At 39.4% G+C, this 23,877-nt stretch overlaps 1 protein-coding gene across 1 annotated transcript in view; it reads left to right on the top strand.

Annotated features, from left to right (window-relative positions):
- Positions 1-22,709, top strand: part of LOC146810305 (actin-related protein 2/3 complex subunit 1A-B-like) — a 164,359-nt gene extending 141,650 nt beyond the window's left edge. The window contains exon 10 of the mRNA XM_085617302.1: positions 22,572-22,709. Within this exon, the coding sequence (XP_085473428.1) occupies positions 22,572-22,577 (6 nt within the window). The 3' untranslated portion in view covers positions 22,578-22,709. The remainder of the gene's footprint in view (positions 1-22,571) is intronic.
- The last annotated feature ends 1,168 nt before the right edge of the window (positions 22,710-23,877 follow it).

Genomic DNA, 23,877 nt, shown 5'->3' with positions numbered 1-23,877 from the left:
AGTTGAACACCTTCTCCCTCTGAATCGGAATTTCACTGATACATATCAACCGAACACTATTGCATTTGCTGCTTAGAAATCATTCCAGATTTTTGAAAGCTATTGACAAATTCAAGCTTAGCAGAAATTGCAAATGGCAACACAAGTAGGTGTAGGATCCTGGTCACGGAGAGCTTGTCGCTACTCCAGATCAATATACTCCTAACATTTTATGGCATGGGAAAAGGCTTGAGGTGTATTTTAAATCAACAGGGGGTAGAAGAAATGTCAAAGGAAAGGCTTGCAAACTGCCCCACCTGCTCTTCACACTGATGTTGAAAGATTACTGTGTGGAGGGAAATTTGGAACAGCGAGTTGGGTGTATTCTCTCCTAGATGAACCATACAGTCTCCCTGCTCAAGTTATCCACAAATGAACAGATCGTTTCATCTTAAAAGGGTGATAGCAAAGTGGCCTAGGTGTATGCCCGGACAAAGTTTGTTGGTTTTATTCTGACCTAGAAAAATATTTCTTAAAGATCACAAAAATTCCAACTTCACCCTTCATATCGCTTGCAGAAGGCACATATCTTGAATCTCTGGACTGAAACTGTACTGTACTCTTGATAAACAAGCATTGGAAATGCAATAGGTCTCGCATTTGTTGGAGCTGGAGCTATTGGTATTGTAAATGGCAATGTTTTGTACTTTGAAAAAGGTCTTGTGTTTGTTGGAGCTATTCACATTGTAAATGGCAATGTTTTTAATTTATCCTTAGGGTTTAATATAGCACGAACTTAACAGCCTCAGTTGTGAATTTCGATTCATTAAAGTTTTGTGAGCCCTAAAATTTGCACAAGTAAAGTGCTAACAGTATAAATATGGGCACTGTTTAATAAACAAAGCCACTGCAATACAAGAGCAAAGGTGACCGAGTGACTGCTTCTGGGTTGATGGAGTTGCTTACACTCACTGACCGTTAAAGCTAGCTAGCCCGCTACTATGAGTTTATCAAACTTAATGCTATGTTTTCTTATGTTATGTTATGCTATGCAATGCTATGTTTTGTTATGCTATGCTATGTTTTGTGTATGTTATGCTATGTTTTGTTATGCTATGTTTTGTTTTGTTATGCTATGCTATGTTTTGTTATGCTATGCTATGTTTTGTTTTGTTATGCTATGCTATGTTTTGTTGTGTTTTGCTATGCTGTTTTGTTTTGTTATGCTATGCTATGTTTTGTTATGCTATGCTATGCTTTGTTTTGTTGTGTTTTGTTATGCTATGCTATGTTTTGTTGTGTGTTGCTATGCTATGTTTTGTTATGTTATGCTATGATATGTTTTGTTATGCTATGTTTTCTTGTGTTTTGTTATGCTATGTTTGTTTTGTTATGCTATGCTATATTTTGTTTAGTTATGCTATGCTATGTTTTCTTGTGTTTTGTTATGTTATGTTATGTTTTGTTCTGCTATGCTACGTTGTGTTTTGTTATGCTATACTATGTTTTGTTATGCTATGTTTTGTTTTGTTATGCTATGCTATGTTTTGTGTTTTGTCATGTTATGCTACGTTTTGTTATGCTATGCTATGTTTTGCTATGCTATGCTTTGTTTTGTTATGCTATGCTATGCTTTGTTATGCTATGCTATGTTTTATTGTGTTTTGTTATGCTATGCTATGTTTTATTATGCTCTGCTATGTTTTGTTGTGTTTTGCTATGCTGTGTTTTGTTATGTTATGCTATGATGTTTTGTTTTGTTGTGTTTTGTTATGCTATGCTTTGTTATGCTATGCTATGTTTTGTTGTGTTTTGTTATGCTATGCTATGTTTTGTTATGCTATGCTATGTTGTGTTTTGTTATGCTATGCTATGTTTTCTTATGCTATGCTGTTTTGTTGTGTTTTGCTATGCTGTGCTTTGTTTTGTTATGCTATGTTTTGTTGTGTTTTGATATGCTATGTTTTGTTTTGTTATGCTATGCTATGTTTTGTTGTGTTTTGGTATGCTATGTTTTGTTATGCTATGTTTTGTTTTGCTATGCTATGCTTTGTTATGCTATGGTATGTTTTGTTGTGTTTTGTTATGCTATACTATGTTTTGTTATGCTATGTTTTGTGTTTTCTTATGCTATGCTATGTTTTATTTTGTTATGCTATGTTATGCTATTTTTTGTTATGCTATGCTATGTTTTGTTATGCTATGCTATGTTTTGTTATGCTTTGTTATGCTATGCTATGTTTTGTTTTGATATTTTTTGATGCTATGCTATTTTTTGTTGTGTTTTGTTATGCTATACTATGTTTTGTTATGTTATGCTATGTTTTGTTATGCTATGCTACGTTTTGTTATACTATGCTATGTTTTGTTTTGTTATGCTATGTTTTGTTGTGTTTTGTTATGCTATACTATGTTTTGTTATGCTATGTTTTGTTTTGTTATGCTATGCTATGTTTTGTGTTTTGTCATGTTATGCTACGTTTTGTTATGCTATGCTATGTTTTGCTATGCTATGCTTTGTTTTGTTATGCTATGCTATGTTTTGTTATGCTATGCTATGTTTTGTTGTGTTTTGTTATGCTATGCTATGTTTTGTTATGCTCTGCTATGTTTGGTTGTGTTTTGCTATGCTGTGTTTTGTTATGTTATGCTATGATGTTTTGTTTTGTTGTGTTTTGTTATGCTATGCTTTGTTATGCTATGCTATGTTTTGTTGTGTTTTGTTATGCTATGCTTTGTTATGCTATGCTATGTTTTGTTGTGTTTTGTTATGCTATGCTATGTTTTGTTATGCTATGCTATGTTGTGTTTTGTTATGCTATGCTATGTTTTCTTATGCTATGCTGTTTTGTTGTGTTTTGCTATGCTGTGCTTTTTGTTATGCTATGTTTTGTTATGCTATGCTATGTTTTGTTTTGTTATGCTTTGTTATGCTATGCTATGTTTTGTTTTGATATTTTTTGTTGCTATGCTATTTTTTGTTGTGTTTTGTTATGCTACACTATGTTTTGTTATGCTATGCTTTGTTGTGTTTTGCTATGCTATGCTTTGTTTTGTTATGCTATGCTATGTTTTGTGATGCTATGCTATGTTTTGTTGTGTTTTGTTATGCTATGCTTTGTTTTGTTATGCTATACTATGTTATATATGCTATACTATGTTTTGTTTTGTTATGCTATGTTATGATTTGTTATGTTATGTTAGGCTAGGCTATGTTTGTTTTGTTATGCTATGCTATATTTTGTTTAGTTATGCTATGCTATGTTTTGTTGTGTTTTGTTATGTTATGCTATGTTTTGTTATGCTATGCTACGTTGTGTTTTGTTATGCTATGCTATGTTTTGTTTTGTTATGCTATGCTATGTTTTGTTTTGTTATGCTATGTTCTGTTGTGTTTTGTTATGCTATGCTATGTTTTGTTTTGTTATGCTATGCTATGTTTTGTTGTGTTTTGGTATACTATGTTTTGTTATGCGATGTTTTGTTTTGCTATGCTATGCTTTGTTATGCTATGGTATGTTTTGTTGTGTTTTGTTATGCTATGCTATGCTTTGTTATGCTATGGTATGCTTTGTTGTGTTTTGTTATGCTATACTATGTTTTGTTATGCTATGTTTTATTTTGTTATGCTATGCTATGTTATGCTATTTTTTGTTATGCTATGCTTTGTTTTGTTATGCTTTGTTATGTTATGCTATGTTTTGTTTTGATATTTTTTGTTGCTATGCTATTTTTTGTTGTGTTTTGTTATGCTATACTATGTTTTGTTATGTTATGCTATGTTTTGTTATGCTATGCTACGTTGTGTTTTGTTATGCTATGCTATGTTTTGTTTTGCTATGTTTTGTTGTGTTTTGTTATGCTATACTATGTTTTGTTATGCTAAGTTTTGTTTTGTTATGCTATGCTATGTTTTGTTTTGCTATGTTTTGTTGTGTTTTGTTATGCTATACTATGTTTTGTTATGCTAAGTTTTGTTTTGTTATGCTATGCTATGTTTTGTTGTGTTTTGGTATGCTATGTTTTGTTTTGATATGTTTTGTTTTGCTATGCTATGCTTTGTTATGCTATGGTATGTTTTGTTGTGTTTTGTTATGCTATACTATGTTTTGTTATGCTATGTTTTGTGTTTTCTTATGCTATGCTATGTTTTATTTTGTTATGCTATGCTATGTTATGCTATTTTTTGTGATGCTATGCTATGTTTTGTTATGCTATGCTATGCTTTGTTAGGCTATGTTATGTTTTGTTTTGATATTTTTTGTTGCTATGCTATTGTTTGTTGTGTTTTGTTATGCTATGCTATGTTTTGTTATGCTATGTTTTGTTTTGTTATGCTATGCTATGTTTTGTGTTTTGTCATGTTATGCTACGTTTTGTTATGCTATGCTATGTTTTGCTATGCTTTGTTTTGTTATGCTATGCTATGTTTTGTTATGCTATGCTATGTTTTGTTGTGTTTTGCTATGCTGTGGTTTGTTATGTTATGCTATGATGTTTTGTTTTGTTGTGTTTTGTTATGCTATGTTTTCTTATGCTATGCTGTTTTGTTGTGTTTTGCAATGCTGTGCTTTGTTTTGTTATGCTATGTTTTGTTGTGTTTTGTTATGCTATGCTATGTTTTGTGATGCTATGCTATGTTTTGTTGTGTTTTGTTATGCTATGCTTTGTTTTGTTATGCTATGCTTTGTTTTGTTATGCTATACTATGTTATGTTTAGTTATGCTATGTTTTGTTTTGTTATGCTATGTTTTGTTGTGTTTTGTTATGCTATACTATGTTTTGTTATGCTATGTTTTGTTTTGTTATGCTATGCTGTTTTGTGTTTTGTCATGTTATGCTACGTTTTGTTATGCTATGCTATGTTTTGCTATGCTATGCTTTGTTTTGTTATGCTATGCTATGTTTTGTTATGCTATGCTATGTTTTGTTGTGTTTTGTTATGCTATGCTATGTTTTGTTATGCTCTGCTATGTTTTGTTGTGTTTTGCTATGCTGTGTTTTGTTATGTTATGCTATGATGTTTTGTTTTGTTGTGTTTTGTTATGCTTTGTTATGCTATGCTATGTTTTGTTGTGTTTTGCAATGCTGTGCTTTGTTTTGTTATGCTATGTTTTGTTGTGTTTTGTTATGCTATGCTATGTTTTGTTTTGTTATGCTATGCTATGTTTGTTGTGTTTTGGTATGCTATGTTTTGTTATGCTATGTTTTGTTTTGCTATGCTATGCTTTGTTATGCTATGGTATGTTTTGTTGTGTTTTGTTATGCTATACTATGTTTTGTTATGCTATGTTTTGTGTTTTCTTATGCTATGCTATGTTTTATTTTCTTATGCTATGCTATGTTATGCTATTTTTTGTTATGCTATGCTATGTTTTGTTTTGTTATGCTTTGTTATGCTATGCTATGTTTTGTTTTGATATTTTTTGTTGCTATGCTATTTTTTGTTGTGTTTTGTTATGCTATACTATGTTTTGTTATGTTATGCTATGTTTTGTTATGCTATGCTAGGTTGTGTTTTGTTATGCTATGCTATGTTTTGTTTTGCTATGTTTTGTTGTGTTTTGTTATGCTATACTATGTTTTGTTATGCTATGTTTTGTTTTGTTATGCTATGCTATGTTTTGTGTTTTGTCATGTTATGCTACGTTTTGTTATGCTATGCTATGCTTTGTTTTGTTATGCTATGCTATGTTTTGTTATGCTATGCTATGTTTTGTTGTGTTTTGTTATGCTATGCTATGTTTTGTTATGTTATGCTATGATGTTTTGTTTTGTTGTGTTTTGTTATGCTATGCTTTGTTATGCTATGCTATGTTTTGTTGTGTTTTGTTATGCTATGCTATGTTTTGTTATGCTATGCTATGTTGTGTTTTGTTATGCTATGCTATGTTTTCTTATGCTATGCTGTTTTGTTGTGTTTTGCTATGCTGTGCTTTGTTTTGTTATGCTATGTTTTGTTGTGTTTTGTTATGCTATGCTATGTTTTGTTTTGTTATGCTATGCTATGTTTTGTTGTGTTTTGGTATGCTATATTTTGTTTTGCTATGTTTTGTTTTGCTATGCTATGCTTTGTTATGCTATGGTATGTTTTGTTGTGTTTTGTTATGCTATACTATGTTTTGTTATGCTATATTTTGTGTTTTCTTATGCTATGCTATGTTTTATTTTGTTATGCTATGCTATGTTATGCTATTTTTTGCTATGCTATGCTATGTTTTGTTATGCTATGCTATGCTTTGTTATGCTATGCTATGTTTTGTTTTGATATTTTTTGTTGCTATGCTATTGTTTGTTGTGTTTTGTTATGCTATGCTATGTTTTGTTATGCTATGTTTTGTTTTGTTATGCTATGCTATGTTTTGTGTTTTGTCATGTTATGCTACATTTTGTTATGTTATGCTATGTTTCGCTATGCTTTGTTTTGTTATGCTATGCTATGTTTTGTTATGCTATGCTATGCTAAGTTTTGTTGTGTTTTGCTATGCTGTGGTTTGTTATGTTATGCTATGATGTTTTGTTTTGTTGTATTTTGTTATGCTATGTTTTCTTATGCTATGCTGTTTTGTTGTGTTTTGCAATGCTGTGCTTTGTTTTGTTATGCTATGTTTTGTTGTGTTTTGTTATGCTATGCTATGTTTTGTTTTGTTATGCTATGCTATGTTTTGTTGTGTTTTGGTATGCTATGTTTTGTTATGCTATGTTTTGTTTTGCTATGCTATGCTTTGTTATGCTATGGTATGTTTTGTTGTGTTTTGTTATGCTATACTATGTTTTGTTATGCTATGTTTTGTGTTTTCTTATGCTATGCTATGTTTTATTTTGTTATGCTATGCTATGCTATTTTTTGTTATGCTATGTTTTGTTATGTTATGCTATGTTTTGTTTTGTTATGCTTTGTTATGCTATGCTATGTTTTGTTATGCTATGTTTTGTGTTTTCTTATGCTATGCTATGTTTTATTTTGTTATGCTATGCTATGTTATGCTATTTTTTGTTATGCTATGCTATGTTTTGTTATGCTATGCTTTGTTTTGTTATGCTATGCTATGTTTTGTTGTGTTTTGTTATGCTATGCTATGTTTTGTTATGCTCTGCTATGTTTGGTTGTGTTTTGCTATGCTGTGTTTTGTTATGCTATGCTATGTTTTGTGATGCTATGCTATGTTTTGTTGTGTTTTGTTATGCTATGCTTTGTTTTGTTATGCTATGCTTTGTTTTGTTATGCTATACTATGTTATATTATGCTATACTATGTTATGTTTTGTTATGCTATGTTATGATTTGTTATGTTATGTTAGGCTAGGCTATGTTTTGTTATGTTATGTTATGTTTTGTTAAGTTATGGTATGCTATGCAATGGTATGCAACGCTAGGCTATGTTTTATTATGTCAAAGGCAAAGCTGGCTGACGGCAAGTTGTGTATCCAACGCTGTGCAAAAGTGCCATGTGTAAGGATTAGGCTATGCTATGTAATATGTAACTTCGGGCACTAGGGTGTTGCTGCAACTGAAAGAGAAAGGAGTGACGGGAGAGGAACAGAGCAGCAAGCGACGAACATAGGGGGTGACAGATCATAGGGGAAAGGTAAAAGAATAGAGACTAGAAGGGACTAGGCAATCCTCAGGAAACTGTACAGAAGACACTACACAGGAGAGTATGAAAGCGTAGACAGTAGGACAGCGGGGAAGGAAGAACAGCAGGAAAGGGAGGAGAGAAGGACCAAAGGACATACAAGAGGGAGAACGAGCAGGAAAGGGAGGAGAGAATGGCTAGAGGACATAGGGGGGGGGGGAATGCAGTTGTGTAAACAGGAAGTATTCCACACATTAATGTCGGTATGTTTAACGCATATCAAAGAACTCGGCTGGTAGAGGGCCTGGTGCTGACAGACCTGTTACCCGCTTTTACATAACACAAAATGAGAACATTTCCTGCAATTGAAGTAAACTAAAGTAATTAAAAACATTGCGTTTGCGATCAAACATCAAAGCAGCGAAAGTGAAAGTAATAGAGCAGAGCATCAAAGGGCTGGGTGAGAAGGGAGGGGGAAATGCAAGGGTCAAAGAGGCTAAAGTGAAAGTAATCAAGCAGAGCATCAAAGGGCTGGGTGAGAAGGGAGGGGGGAATGCAATGAGCAGAGGAGCAGCTGTGCACGTGCATGTGATGATCGTGCACTCAAGGTTTAGGCCAGCCAAAAGAGTGTGGGTAGCACTTTGAAAATCCCACATATAAAATGTCTCTTTGAGCCTTTGGCTCGCGAGACCTAAAAACTGAGGAGTCTCTCTTGTGTCGTGAGAGATGCTTTCACAAATCTGAAAGGCCCTGAAGAGTTCTGTAGCACCCATAGATTTAATATTTTTAATATTACGTACTAGTGTGATGTTTATTGTGCCCCTCAAAGTGGGTAATGAAGGGGGATGCCCACCTGAGGTTCCAGTTGCTTTGTCTCTTTTGCTACTGTTTCTATGTCTGGGACACCTCAGTCTGAATAACACAGCTTTGAATTTGGTATGAAGTTAAGAATTTCCTCTGCCTCAAAACTGGGACCTGTGACTGCTCTTTGTAGAAGAGCCCAGCACCGCAGTCCCCATTATTTACCCGGCCGGCCGATTGAAAACTCTAGACTGAAAACATGCCTTAGAGATGTCTGAGCCTTGTCACTTGACATGAACAGCATCATACGCTTTCCATCCTCTCGAGGACCTTTCCACTGAAATTGAGGTCCTGTCCTTCTAGGTCAGGTAAAGAGATGCTCCTCAAACCACTTTGGAGGTCTGTCATCGCGGGAAAAAGTGCTAAAGGTTTAAACATCAATAAAGGAACAAGGTTTCCCTCATTAACCATGGATTATCATAGTTTCCTTTAAATATACGCGACATCCGGACTTTTTTCAACATGTCCCTGTTAGTATTTTTTAAGCTTAATTCGGAAATGCGAACTACGCACCAGGTTTCCACAGTGAAATAATGTCAGTTAGACAGTGGCAGGATTTATACATGGTATTCAGCACAATAATTAGCATTTGACATTCATAATTAAACAAGACAACAAAACATCTCATTAAATGACAGTGCAAGGTGCATACACAAACAGTGATTGCACATGTTAAGTGAAATTAAAGTTTTAGACTTGGACACATATCTTCCATTCTCAATTCCTGACTAATTCCCACAATTGTTCAAGCAAAGTCGTTGTCTTGGGGAAGAAAGTCCCTCTTTTTTAGGGGCGGTCCCCTGCCTAGGTGCTCTCCTGTGTCCTCAGGTATATTATGGGGCTTCAGTTTCTTGGTTACAAGGCATTTAGTCAGTGCTCAATTTGAGCCGGTGGTTTCCGGTACTCAGCACTGGCACTGAATTGTCAAAACCGGTACTTATGAAAGTCTGCAACATGGTGGCCCTGACTGTCTAATTTAGAGATGAGCACAACAACAGATGCTTATTAATTCAAGAGACATCCTACGTTTCACAGTGAACTGGATGTCATCTAATCTGTTGAAAATCAATCCGGATAAAACGGAAGTCCTGGTTGTTTCAACTGCTGCGTCCCCTTGGAGCGATCTATACTGGCCCCAAGAGCTAGGCCCTGCCCCAAAATCATGCCCCAATGTCAAGAGTCTTGGGATGAAAATCGATCAAGATCTCTCAATGGCTAATCAAGTTTCTGCTGTAGTTGGCTGCTGCACTAACTTAATCAGGCAACTACGCAAACTCGCCCCCCTGCTCTCGAGAAATATGCTGCAAACTATTGTGTCAGCCACAATAGTGTCTAGAATTGACTATGGAAATGTGCTGTACCTCGGCCTTCCGAAGTACTCCATCAGCCGTCTCCAGGTCATTCTAAACGACGCAGCACGCCTGATCTTTGGAGTGCCGAGGAGGACTCATGCCTCCCCCCTGCTCCATCGATTACATTGGCTACCCATGCTGCAGAGAGTGGAGTTCAAAAGCATGTGTATTTGCCACAAAGCATTACACGGACAGGCGCCAGCCTATATAAAGGAAAGGCTCGAGCTCCACGAACCTAAACGTATCTTGCGATCGTCAGGTTCCTTCTTACTGTCTCAACCACGCTTTAAGCTAACAACCAAAGGAGGCAGATCGTTCTCAGTGCAGGCCCCTATCAACTGGAATAAGCTGCCAGAGGCACTTCGTAGAGAGCCCAATCTCCTCCGCTTTCGGAAGTCTTTGAAGACTCTACTCTTCAAGATCGCGTTCCCACTTCAATAACTGAACTGCTAGACCCGCCACCCTCTATCTCTACCATTTTTGTTCTGTACTTGGTCAGTAGCGCTTTGAGACCTGTCGGTGAGTTGGCGCGATACAAAACCCAGATACAAATACAAATACATAAAAAATTACTGTTACCAGCGCTCAAGCTATTTTTATAACGGTGAGGGACTGGAATAGTCTGAATAGTCACACTTTTAGAAGTGTGATGGTAATGGTTGTTTTGGCACTGTCATGGGCAGCGCTGACAGGCAGGAGCAATGTCCAGTGCTAGCTGCAGTGGCCTCTTCGGGAGGGCCAGGCACTTATTTGTTTACAAATTAAGCACTGCATTTAGCCCTCCTTAGGGTGTGCCAGGGTGTTTCGATCTCTGTGGGTATCTATGATTTGGGTGAGATCTTCTTTGGGTACTGTTGCTTTTATTTCCAAGACAAGTCAGGTATGCCAATTCCCTACGTTTTGAGGCTTGATAATCCTTTAAATCTGCCAATCAAGCTTTGTTTTGAAAAGTTGTTTCAGGTGGTTGCCATCTAGGGTGTCCTACCTTCCTCCGACGCCCCCAGTGCTGGCGTTGCAGGGTGCTCTGCTTTCGTCTGGTGCACGGACTCCACATCACCTCTTTTGGTGAAGCACAGTCAGTGCACTTCCCAACATCTTCTTTAACTCTGCGACATCCATGTCCAATATGACGTGGCAGTAGCCCCATGCAAATTAGTGAATGCCCCATTGTGATCACGCAGTCGCAAAATGTGCACTTGCATAATCCCTACTATCCCTATTAGCATAGATGCATTTGCAGCCCCTTTTATAATACCAAAGAGCCGCAGGGACGCAAGAAGCAGACACAAATGCCCTTGCGCTCTCTGTAATAGGGACCTTAGTGGTTAAAACTCTTGCACTGCCTAACGCTATCTCTCCCTCTAACTGCATCCTTAACTTTTTTTCTCCCCTAATCCTAAATGGGCGTTTGCCGAGCTATACTAAATATTGTGGGCCTCATTTATGAAAAGTGACACTTCGCTACGTGAAAACAGCGATGCGTCACTTTTCATCGCACCCTCCTTGCGACATGCTGGATGCGTCATATTTACAGTATGACCCATCATGTCGCAAGGAGTTACAGATACGTCAGTATTTCTGACGTATCTGTAGGTGCAAAAATGACGCATTGCTGGAGTGTGTCACAAAAGTGACGCAACTCCAGCAATGGGTCATTTCACATGGGCAAGTCCCATTTCAAATGTGCCTGCGTCAGTCTTACGCCTGCTGTGAGGCAGGTGTAAGATATTGACGCATTTGCATCCTAGAAGTGGCACAGTGAAATCTCACAGATTTCAATGCGTCACTTTTACGAGGCTTACTTGCGTCAGAACGCCCACCCTGCATACATTATACCTGGGGCAGGTATAATGTGGCACAGGGGTTTACAAAGTGACGCATTTACCTAGATGCGTCACTTTGTAATTATGACGCAACATGGCACATTTTTTACGCTGCTGGTGCGTCACAAAAAGTGATGCACCAGCAGCGCAAAAGTGACGCAAGGGCTCATAAATAAGCCCTTGTATTTTTATCTTATTGCTATTTGTTAATGTTCAAACCTCAGAAACAAAGATGGCACCCAGTTCCCCTTCTTCTTCCCAGGGCTTGTCTGCCTTCACTAGAAATTTTTCACAAGTTTTAAAATTCACTTACCCAATTGTAATTTCTTCCCATAGGTGCTGAAACCCACTTCCATGCCTTTTAACATTTTTCTTGTAGCTGTGTGCTTAATATCGATGTGTGTGTTATACATAATTTAAGATGCGTCAAAGGTCTTTGTCCAAAGTGTATTTTAATCAAAACTAATGGTCACTTGAATGAAAACCTGACTGCCAGTTTAGTCTGCCATCAGCAAAAAAGGTGGTGAAGAACTAGCACTTTTACAAAAGTACTTTAAAATGTCAAAAATATTTTTAAGTTATTTGAGATCACCACAGACCTGGAAATTCCCTAGTTACCGATGGAGGAAGAAGGAAGGAAGGCGAAGCAGGATAAAAATGCAGCTGTATGGATCTTTAGAAAGGTGTATCAATCGGGCATATTTATGGCTGTTATGATTTCCGTTTTTCGCCACAGCTCAATGTAAATAACACTCTTTTGCACAGGAATTAATACTGCCGTGAACTTGGACCTATTACGTGGCTCCATTTTGACTGGCAGCGGAACAGAGGCATAGAAAGAACATTTATTTCCGTAGGATCGCATAATGTGGGTAAATCGGGATTAGAAATCGGACGACCAACTTCCGCAAGCAACACTGTGAATCAGAGTTGGATTTGGGAAACTTCCTTATTTCCTGCTAATCACTGCCACTGGAACGCAGGACTGGCTGTTCAGAGTCAGCCTGTTGCGTACTTTGCCTGACCTGCGACAGACTCTGCCTGGCCCCCACCCTTGCAGGACCACCTGCCTCTCGGACCGCCTCACTGGCTTTTTCCCAGGTCTGCCTCTCCCGAGAGCCCTGCGATGTTATAATCTACCAGAGATTTGGCCACGGATTATGACAATACAAGTGCTTTTGATGATGTTAGAGGCTGGACAGCATCCCGTGAATACGTAAAGCCTTTTATGAAAAGAAGCTTACGCCCGAATGGACAGTGTGAGCATTGTATGTGCAGGCTCCGGGAGGAATTGAAGCGCAATTTCATTGAGCCGGCAGAATAGCTCTGAAAACTGCTTTAGTAATCCTAGGCGACGTGCACCCGTTGAGCATACACTGCCGGATTTCAGGAAGGGCAGGGATCTATGTTTGCAGAGTTTTCTGGCAGAAAGTTACTTTTTTGTTAGTCTCAAGCAATCTGCAACTCAGGCAAAAGCAAAAGTGAACACCACAATGACTATATTTGTAATTGTTTATTTGGTGAGCATCTGGAACATAAAATGGAGCATAAGAAACGACCGTCAATGGTCTATTGCTAAATGAGGATGAAGGAACTCTCATAGTCCGCTAGCCACAGTGTAACTATCGAGGCATGAACGTGCCACGGCCTAACACTGTCCCTCTTGTTTTTCCTTCAGTCTTTGGAGCATGGCAAAGGGACATATGACTGCTCAGCTATGACCTCAACAATCTCATAGAAGTAAAACACTGATGTCTTGGGGCGGTATCCTGAAACACCCAGTGAACCAGCCTCCTTTAGAGGCAAGGGACAACCCTCTGATTTGTGGAGGACTTGGTTAACCCTCAGTTGGAGGATCCATCGGTGGAGAATCCTCCAGCAGAATTATCATGGCCTTTCTATCCTTGTTGCAGTGGTAATTCTGGTGGAGTATTGCCAGCCACCTCTCACTCAGGCCCTTTTATAATTGTACCCCATCTGTGCATCCTTGAAAGTATTTCCTCAATCTCCTGTCCTCTCTGTCACAGAGCTGAAGCAGAGCTGCCGGGGTTTAGGAGAGAATAGAAGCTGGTGAAAGGAAATGACTCCTATATCCTCTCATGTTATAAGCCTGTATGCAAGTAGTAACAATCTACATCTCACAGAGAGAAAACTGAGCTCTTCCATCCTACTGCAAAACACCAGCAAGGATATCCCTGATCCTAAATTCAAATTCACCCCAACCAGCTCAACAGTCTGCTTTGTGATAGTCTTTGTTCTTTCATGGCGGTCTCTCTTGGTTTGCAGTGTAACCACTGGGTCTCTCTGTTCCAGACAAGGACCCAGGACAAGGCTCCAGGGCTGCCAACCACTGTTGGGTCACCAAATGGTTCATCATCTTTTGCTACTGTGGCAAATCAAATACTCTTGACTTCCTGACATCCAAAATATTCTCAAACTACCTCTAAAGGGAAGCAGTTAAGACCTCTGCTGCAGTGGGAGTCTGTAAATCTTGCTGTGCTCTCTGACTACTCACCTGTTAGATAATTAGTCACTATCTTGTCACTTTCCTGGCTTCCTGGCTACCCATCTTCCACATGAATCGGAAAACATTCACTGGGCCCCACTGTTTACCCTGTCCTCTGCTCACATATAAGTTGATTCCTGAATACGGCCTGCCATTGTTACTCCTGAAGACCAACACCCTGTGTTCAGATTGATGCAAGTCTCAACATCTCAAATCCAAACACCATTATCTGAAGCTGCTGCTGGGTAAATAGATTGCCAGAAATAGTTAAATCATGACCAAGTAGACAGTCAATATATTGAGCATTGTCTGTGTCTCTTTTTAACTTCCTTGGTATCACTATTATCTGCTTCCCTACCACTGGGGGGCACTTTGAACTCTCAGCTCTGGTGTAGTGGGGTGCAGTAGTCTCCTTAGGGGGTAGGAAGGTGCCTCTCTGAATTGCCATCTAAGGGCGCATCTGTTCTCTTCTTGAGCTACCACTTCAAATTATTTTTTCTTTTTACATTGTTTGCCCTAGGCTTTTTGGCTCTGGCCCACTGTTCCCTACTCCAAGTGTAATGTGAGTGTGGATGTGAATGTGGATAGCCTTGACAAAGCAAATCAGTTAAATCTGGAGACATAACAGTCGTATTTTGCCTTGGTCGGCAATTAGTATTTTTACATAGGAGAGTGAGTACCTGATTCTCGTACTGTTGGGGTGTGTTTAAGCCAACACCATCTGGGGTACAAACCACAGTGTAATTAAACTTGCACATAATGTCCTTACCTACCAAATATGCAAGAGAAGTTGGACTGAGCTAAAAGGTACGAGGGAGATGGCTATGGGTTAGAAATATGGTGAGGGGCTCGTTGGTTAGAAATGTCATCTGCATCAATGAACATTCCTGAGAGAGGTAATGAGGTATATTTACACGTGTTTAAAGCAGAGAGACCAGTGTTAATGAGGCACATGGTATGTTTACCATTAATAAGGCAATATTCATAGGGACCCTTCTTGTCTACAGGAACTAGTGTATTCATGGCACAGTCTAAGCCTCTCAGTCTGTCCTAAAATTCAGGATAGGAGTTGTGTGTCATCTGATGAAACTTAGGCTGGTCATAACGACCAGGCGCATTAGAAACTTTGTTGGGACAATCTTGCTTCGAATGTCCTTGCTGACCTCAGCCAAAAGAAGACCCGCCATTTTCCAGTGCTTCTCCTCTGTCCCTTCTGTTTCCTCATCTGCTCTCCCACCACCTTGTCCTCCCCTTCCCTCCCTTCTCTGCTCTCCTCTTTGAGAAGCGCCACTGCCTCTCCCGTTCACTGTTTGCTGCATGCTCTCGAGTTTTAGCAACATTCTATTGCTTCTGAAGCCACACAGTGGGTATCATCTGTTATTAATTCAGTTAACTTCTCAGTCTGTCACCTTATGAGTATGGTCATTAACGAGCATCTTACATTTGGTAGCAATCCCTGTACAAAAGCAGCACCAGCAGCCTCTTGAGCCATTTCTGTTGGACGGGCTATGCCCGAGTACAATTCTACCACATCCTGAACTCTGCCTAAGTTATTTGCTGGTGCTAAACTAGAGGGGGTCCAAGGAACATGGTCCATAATTGTACCCTTGGCTGCAGGGCAGTGCCTCAAAGGATAGAGGGTGCCTGGTGTTGGCGGAGAGGGAATCTCATCATCAGCATTGCTAGAATGGGGAGAAGTAAAACACCTCCTAGCTACTCAATCTTCTGTCAATCTTAAGCTTGCTCTGGTGATAATGGGGCTCGCTCTTAGCGGCGTCTGCATTCCGTGGGAACACAACACTCTCACAAAACACAGTAGTGGAATTGGCTTCTTGTTTGGTCCCTTGCATCCCTCTACCAGGTACTTTACTATCAGTCACATGGCAGCACTCACTTGTGCGTTACCTCCATGTACGATGGTTGCCTGCAGACTCGCAGGCCCTGCTGTGTTTCCACGTGCAACTGCAGCTGCACCCCGCAGTTCAGTGATCTCTGGGAATAGATAGGGACGGAGGAGGAGCAGTCAGAGTACAATCCCTGAGTCTGTCCCCAAGGTGACTGATTTAGTACTCAATCTTCTCCTGGGTGTTTTCATACCATGGATTTGGTATTCGTGTTTAGGTGTATGTGCCTCTTCATGACACTGCAAGCAAATAGGCTACTTTTCGTCATGTATCTTGTTCTTAGGATGCTTTGGTTTCATGTGCAAATTCCCTAATCCTTCCATATCAAAGGTACCATGTTCAAGAAAAAAACTTCTTCCCATCCACGTTAGTGAGTCCCACCCACTCTTTTAGATAGTTGCACATGCCTTTACTATACTGGAGCCAGATAGAGTGGGCAGGAGTCCGTTTTGGAGGGACTTTTCAGACCCCATCACTGTTCTCTGGAGTAACAAGGAAGAGGGTCTACCGGCCTAGTGCACACAAGCTCATCTTGTGGAGGGAGGATGGAAAGGAAATGGAAAGCAGCATAAGGCTGCCCACAGTTATTTTTCTAACTGATCTCATGGGAGAGAGAACATATTGTACTCTTGCACCCAAAGATCCCTTTGCGTTTGGCTTTTCCTTTGGTCAGACACCCAGAGGGGATCACAAATGTGCTGGGGGCAGCTGGACCAAAGGGCTGCTTTCTCTCACACTTTCATTCTTTACGGATCTGTTTTTCAAGCTCCTGTCTATGCTCCCCATTTCCACACTTCTTCTAGAGCCTGTTTACTCTAAACCAGGGAGTCACACACACACTTTCAGTTCTCTGGACTCCTCCCATTCCTTCCTACCCAACCAGCTTATTTTCCCATTGTCTCCTAATCAGAGGACACTTGTTTGTACCTTTGAAACAAACTGTTTACCAACACACAAAATATTAGCCACGCAATCAAGCGTAATACTGTAACTGCAGTTAGACTTTCCCTAATTTTGGTTCAGTGTGCTCACCCTGTTTGGCCAATTCACCAGGTCCAGGGCTTTGAGGTGCTCTACCCTAGTCTCCCTGGAGAGACTTCTCCCTTACCTCTGTCACCTGGGGTAGTCGTGTGGAGTTCAGTCCATCGCACTCCTCGTCTCTGTGGTTCGTTGTTAGATCTAGAGGAATCTCTCTCTCCAAGATATCTGGAAGGGGAATGTACCCAGTGATGAGATCTCCATTGTTACCAGCTTATGGCTTCTGTCTTTAAATGTATCACGAAAGATGAGCAGACCCGAACTTCAGTTTCGGCGGATATTTTCCTGAAAATAGATATTTAGCTTTGGACAAATGATTCTCTGTGACTGCACTGGCACCTAAATAGTTTGAATTACTATGGGGGGTGCACAAGAGAGAGAGAGGGAAAGGGAGAGAGAGGGAGAAAGAGAGAGAGACTTAAGTAAACAATGATTTTCTCATGATTGAAAATAGTTGAATACATATTGTCTCTATTACAGAACACTATATACATAGAGTGGGCTTTGGCCAGCCCCTTGCTGTTGATTGGATGGTTTCCTTTTCAATCTCATTTCCAGCCTTCTTATTTGATGGCCTTCTTCCCTAGTCTTTGTTTGTTTCACTTCTGGAGTGTTGTTGTTTATATCTTTATTCGAATGTAATACAATACATCCATAAAAGTACATTTTAAAACATACAGACATAACATATTCCTTTCATATAAAGAGAAACCATCCATTTCATCAATAAAACGCAAGATAATATCCAAGAGTATTCTAAAACCAGGATAACACATATGATACAATAAGTTAAAAATATAAATAATTATACAGAGTTAAAAAGGGATAAAAATACAGCAATAGTAGCAGCATAATTAACCTTCCATACTCTTCCTGAAGGTGATAGCAAGTTTCAGAAAACTGCATATAAACAAAGTATAATCACAATTCAGGAGTTGGAGGTAATAAAGTGCTGGTTTAATTTGGGTAAATTGTAAATCCTTTAAGCAAGGCTTCAAATACAATCTCCGAGGTACTAGGTAATAAGGACAAACAAATAAAAAGTGTGCCAAATCTTGCGGAGACTTCCCGTCGCAGCCGCAAGCAGGTAACACTTGGCCTCGATGGGCTCCTTTTGGTACTGCCAACAGGAGATGAAATAAATCAAAACGGAACCTTATCAAGAGATAGCGTTCATACCCTGACATAGGCCAGGATAGGTATGGTTCCATTTGAAAACATGTCTTAAGTAGGGCGTGTTTCCTTACACTATCTTTCGTCAACTCGCCCTCCTCCCGGGCGAGATACCTAGTGGACATGAATGTCTTTTTCACAAAAATTATATCAGCTTTAGTTATAAAATTTGGGGATGAGAACAAATCCGGTCGCCCCATTTCAGTGAGGCGGTCGTTAATATACCTTAGCCATGGAACCTTAAACCTACCGTCCCAGATTAGAGCTTCTTCTAGTATAGCATGAGTGAGAGGTATATCATCATTTAGCCAGGAGTTCAGCCAACATAACAGGGGATTTGCTGCTATTCTGTCACTCAGGAATGGTACGCCTAATTCCTCGTGTACCGAGAAATTTCCGGTGCCCCTTGGCAGCCTCAATACCTTCTTTAAGAAGTTGTTTTCTGTAACCTCCAGGGCTCGTGTCTGGCAGTAACCCCATATCTCACTGCCATAGCAGGCGATGGCGACACTTTTGGCTTGATATAGTTTGAGCAAAGCGGCCACCGGACTGTTGCCCATTTTTCTAGCAAAGCCAAGTATTGCTGCATTGACACGTATTACTTCGCCCTTTTTTTTAGCAATAGCTGGGCCCCACTCTAGTTGGTCGTCGAGAAGGACCCCGAGGTATGAGAAGGTTTTGGAGTTTGGAATTCTTTCCCCATTTGTATGAAAAGAGTTGTGTTTACCTGACCCCTGGCCCATTTTCATAGTGTAGGACTTTGAATTATTGATACTTAAGCCTCTGGACTCCATAAATTCATAAAAAGAATTTAGAAGTTTCTGGAGACCAATTGCGGTCCTTGAAATAAGGACAGCATCATCCGCATAGAGTAAGACTGGGATACCTTTTTTGCCTACGTAGGGGTAATCTGCACCTGTTCTCAACAGACAGTCCTCCAGCTCATTTATGTACAAATTGAAGAGAAATGGTGCTAGAATACATCCTTGACGGACGCCCCTATTAATTCTAATGTCCCCTGGCACCTTCAGGTCTTGTGAGTAACGGACGTTGGCTCTTGTGTCTGAGTGCAAATCGATCAGAACATAAACTAAGTTCTGATCAATGCCCATTTTCAACATAATGTCCCATAATTTACCTCTGTCCACACAGTCAAATGCGGACGATAGGTCCATAAAGGCCATGTGTATGGTTCCCTGGCGGGCCAAAGTGTATTTACTTACAATTAAATACAGGTTCAGACACTGGGTCACTGTTGAGTGGCCTGGTCTGAAACCATATTGTATTGAAGATAGAATATTTTTCTCTTTTGCCCATGTTGTAAGTCTGTTCAAAAGTACACCCCCTACCACTTTTGCTACAGAGTTGATTAAGGATATTGGTCTGTAGCATGTCGGGCTGCCACGATCACCCTTTTTAAACACGGGGACAATAGTTGATTGTCCCCAGGATTTTGGGCACCCAGATATTACAGCTGCATTTATTACATTTGTAAGGATAGGAGCCCATAACTGAATACTAGATTTAAAAAGATCCGGAGGGAGGCCATCCGGACCAGGTGCCTTATTGCTAGTTAAACCTTGGATTGCCTTTTCTACTTCGTTAATTGAGAAACAGGGTGGCTTCTCCTCTAAAATTAAGAGTTCATGATCTGAGAGTTGATCATGACTTTTAAAAATTGCACTGAAATGAGACACCCAATCTGCCTCTGGGATATTTGTGCCTATTGCAGTATCATTTGGGTTGTCAAACAAAGGTTTGTTGACAATCTCCCAGAATTTGCTGCTATTTCCCAGGACAGCTGGGTCAAGTAGGGACTCCCAAGTACTGACCTTAATTTCCTTTTTCCGCTTATCTAATGCTTTTTTATAGGTATAGCGGAGGATCCTAATTTCGCCTAGATCTCTAGGTTCGTTTTTTAACGCCATCCTTAAATTTCTATTTGCGACAGAGCATGCATGATCAAACCATTTAGGGTGACTATCAACTTGCCCATTTGCTGGAACCAGTAACATAGAGCTTACTATTAACGCTACACCTTCAAAAGTGACTAAAGTTTCCTTTGGAGACATAGAAGTTAAGGCACAGGTCGCTAATTCCTCACCACATAACTTATTAATATCATTATAAAAGTTTTCTTGATTTACCCTATGCCATTTCAAACGACGTTTACCGTTTATACATTGTAGAATTCCCCTGTCTTTACATTGTTTACGTAATTCAAATATACCACCATTCAAATTGATAGAAATGGGGTTATGATCACTGTAAATATTCATGTGAATAGTAAAGCAGGAGATCTGGTTTGCAAGGTCAGCAGATAATAATATATGGTCAATAAAAGACCCATAACGTGACCCTTTAAAAGTCGGAACATCAAAAACTTTGGATTCTGACACCAAAGACATGGCTACAAACAAGTTATATTCATTGAGTAAATCATTAAGGAGGGAACCGCGTCTAGTGTGGTCAAAGTGAAAACCATCCATGTTGTTACACCCAAGGGATCCCATTGGGGTATCTCTTGGGTTACCGCACGGATGTGCGTTAAAGTCACCTGCAATCAATATTTTACAAGGTAATAGGTCTGTTCCTTCTTTCAACATTTCCTTCAATAATAGAATGTTACACTCCCCTTGGCTAGATGTGGCGTTATAAAAATTGATTAAAGTCAAAGCATTTTTGCCTCTCTTCAATATAAGCACTTGAAGGTTACTATTTGCATGTTGGTGAATGGTTATATCACAGGACAAGGCCAAGTTTATAAAAATGGCCAAGCCCCCTTTTGCTCTGCCACTAGTAGAGGGGGATGCTGGCCTAAGGAAGCTTTGGTACCCTTCGATGAAGGCAGTATTTTCTTCTAACCATGTTTCTTGGAGACATATAATCGTATATTTTTTAACAAAAGCAAGCCAGGCAGGGTCACATATCTTGTCTGCCAAGCCTGCAATGTTCCAAGAAACTAAACTCATTTTACAACCATCATCATTCTGATTGCTTGGCATGGAAGAGCCTGTAGCCCCAGCATGAATCTCATAATTAATTAAGCCATGATTAAATGTTTCGTCAATACAGTCTCCTTGAGTAGTTAGTTGTATACTACGAGCAAAATTAGTTGGTACATTAATAGTAACACCAGCCAGGATGAAACCACTATTGGATATGGCTAAATCAGTGGATGAAGTCCTATCCAAAGTCTCAGCCATGCCCACTGGCTCCTCCCCGGGTGGCTGTAAACTTCAATCGCAGGTATCCAAACCACTAAGGATATTAAACCGGTTAGAAACTTCCAGTGGGGTGAAAGGTGTTTCATCTTTGCTGTATTCTCATTGGATGACTTGTGTCATTCCACTGCTTGCATTCAGGGAAGTACGTTTTTCTTTTTCTTCCAGCACTCCATGGGAGTGCAAGTGCTTTCTCCCTTATGTGCAGCTTAGTTCCTTAAATCCGCCACTCTCTCTGTGTTGCTCCCCTTTCTTGCCACTTTTGTCTTTTGGGAGCGCCCTGTAACTGCAATTTGCTCCAAAACAGATGTCTACCATTCTGTAATGGTAAATGTAAAACAAAAATGACAGCTGCATCATGCCTTATACATGTGCGGTGATGCATGTGTGCTTATACTTCATCCATCTGGGCCACCGTAGCATTATAATGCATATGTGAAAGCACACCATGGCACGTTTTGTTTTGCTGATGCAGTTCAGCATTGACAAAAAAATCTTTTTTTTATGTGACAGGGCAAAGTGCTGCAACTGCTGCTGGCTTTGTGGCAACTCCCCAAAAACTATTTCTTATATGAGGTTTATCATCGAAGGAACGGTAGTTGAGAGGAGGAGATTACATATTCTACATTTTGTTAAGTTTGAAATAAGATCTATAATGCAAGCAGTGGGTAAAACCTTTGAGGGAAACTATTTGATGGAGGAGCTCTGACTAAATACTGGAAGGCTTTAGAAGTCAAGTTAAACTCTAACTTTCCTCAGGCGTTTTACATTTGAGGAAGGATGTACAGCAGAGGTGAAGGGGAGAGCTCCTTGAGGAGCTATTTGTTGCAAATATCGTCATCACTAATTGTAGTGGAGCACTGCATCCAGGCTGTCTCCTTAATAATAGTTAAACCCAACTTAAATGTTATTGTTAGTGGGTAAATTGTAATACGATTTTGGTCTGCTCTATTTCACCATTTAAATGTAAGTTTTGCTTTTTTTTTTAACAATGTCATTGTACTGTTCTGAACGACTGCAGTGGTGTTATGATTAACTAACGTTTTAAATGTATTCATTTGTAATCAGTTTTATTATCTACGCATTAAAAAGTTACCATATCATACCTTTTTTCATATGATTGCTTATTTTGCAGCCATGAAAATTAAGTCTGGGAAGATGTCAGAAGTTCTTGGGAGCAAACCTCTTATACAGCCGGAATTCCTATGTGATGTCAAAAGTCTTGTAAAGTGCCCTAGATTATGAAAAACACATATAAATATGCATACAATTACTCAAGGCTCAAGTATCTCTTTTTTAAATGTTTCACGAACGTATTTTGTATACAGCTAGGTATTTCTGTGTGTCTGGGGTTATGTCAATCAGTCAATAAACTTTATTCGATTTGACCAAAGCAAATCATAAAAGTGCAAATTCATAAATACATCACATAATCACATGAAAATTCAACATAGTAATACAATGCATAAAAGGTTATTACAGCTCAGCATTCCGATCAAAAAGGAAAACACACATTGGAAGTAGAGTTAAAAGTTGTAAAAACAATAATGCTGGATGAGCTTGTCTAAAATTCAATGGTAACAAGAGAGACCGGATGTATTTGTAGCACAATGGATTGAACCTAGGGCACAAAAGAACAATATGCAGTGTATCAGGGATGGAAACATTATCACTATTACACACAGGTAACTCAGAGGCTTTAAGCCAACCGCCATCAGAAAACATAAACTGGGGAATCACATTCAGTCTTCAAAAGGTCGACAGTCTTCAGTGATGAGAAGACATATCAAGGTTCCAAACCACTCAACGACCTGACCAAATAAAAATGGGTCATTGAACGGTAAGTCAACGCAAGAGCCTCCCTCTCTGCACCCACCTTAATAGTAGAGGCCTCTATGACCCATTCAATGTCTGCTTAAATAATGCGATCTGGGTCAAAGAAAAGATCAGATCTGCCAAGGTCTCTCATATTACTCATGATGTATTGCAGCCAGGGGACATGGAACATGAGGTTCAGGCCCAGAAAGTCCCACAGAATCTTTTTATTGAATTTGAGCTCTTCTTCCAGCCAGACCAAAAGCCACAGGAGTACGGGGCAGAAACGAATAAATTCTGAGACATGTCCTAGACCTACTTGTTCATGGACAGTCTCATAGGGATTACATTGTGAGACCTTTATAAGGCTTCTCAGGAACTTCTTTTCTGCACTCTGACTAAAAGAGATGAGTGTGTACCCTCAAATCTCACACCCAAAACTAACTGTAGGAATGCATTTGGCCTTAAAGATATCAGTGATCATCTTAATATGAGTACGCCCAAGACTCCGTGAGAAATCCCTGATGCTATGTGTGACCCTATTAGAAGACGTTAAATAATTTTTAAGCAGTGATTGCCAATTACGTTTGGAATCCTGCAAAATGCATAGGCAGTGGACATTTTCA

The sequence above is a fragment of the Triturus cristatus genome, chromosome 7 (assembly GCF_964204655.1).
Source record: "Triturus cristatus chromosome 7, aTriCri1.1, whole genome shotgun sequence".
NCBI classification, from domain to species: domain Eukaryota; kingdom Metazoa; phylum Chordata; class Amphibia; order Caudata; family Salamandridae; genus Triturus; species Triturus cristatus.
Note: the sequence above shows the minus strand (reverse complement) of the source record. Positions and strands in the feature narration are given on the sequence as shown.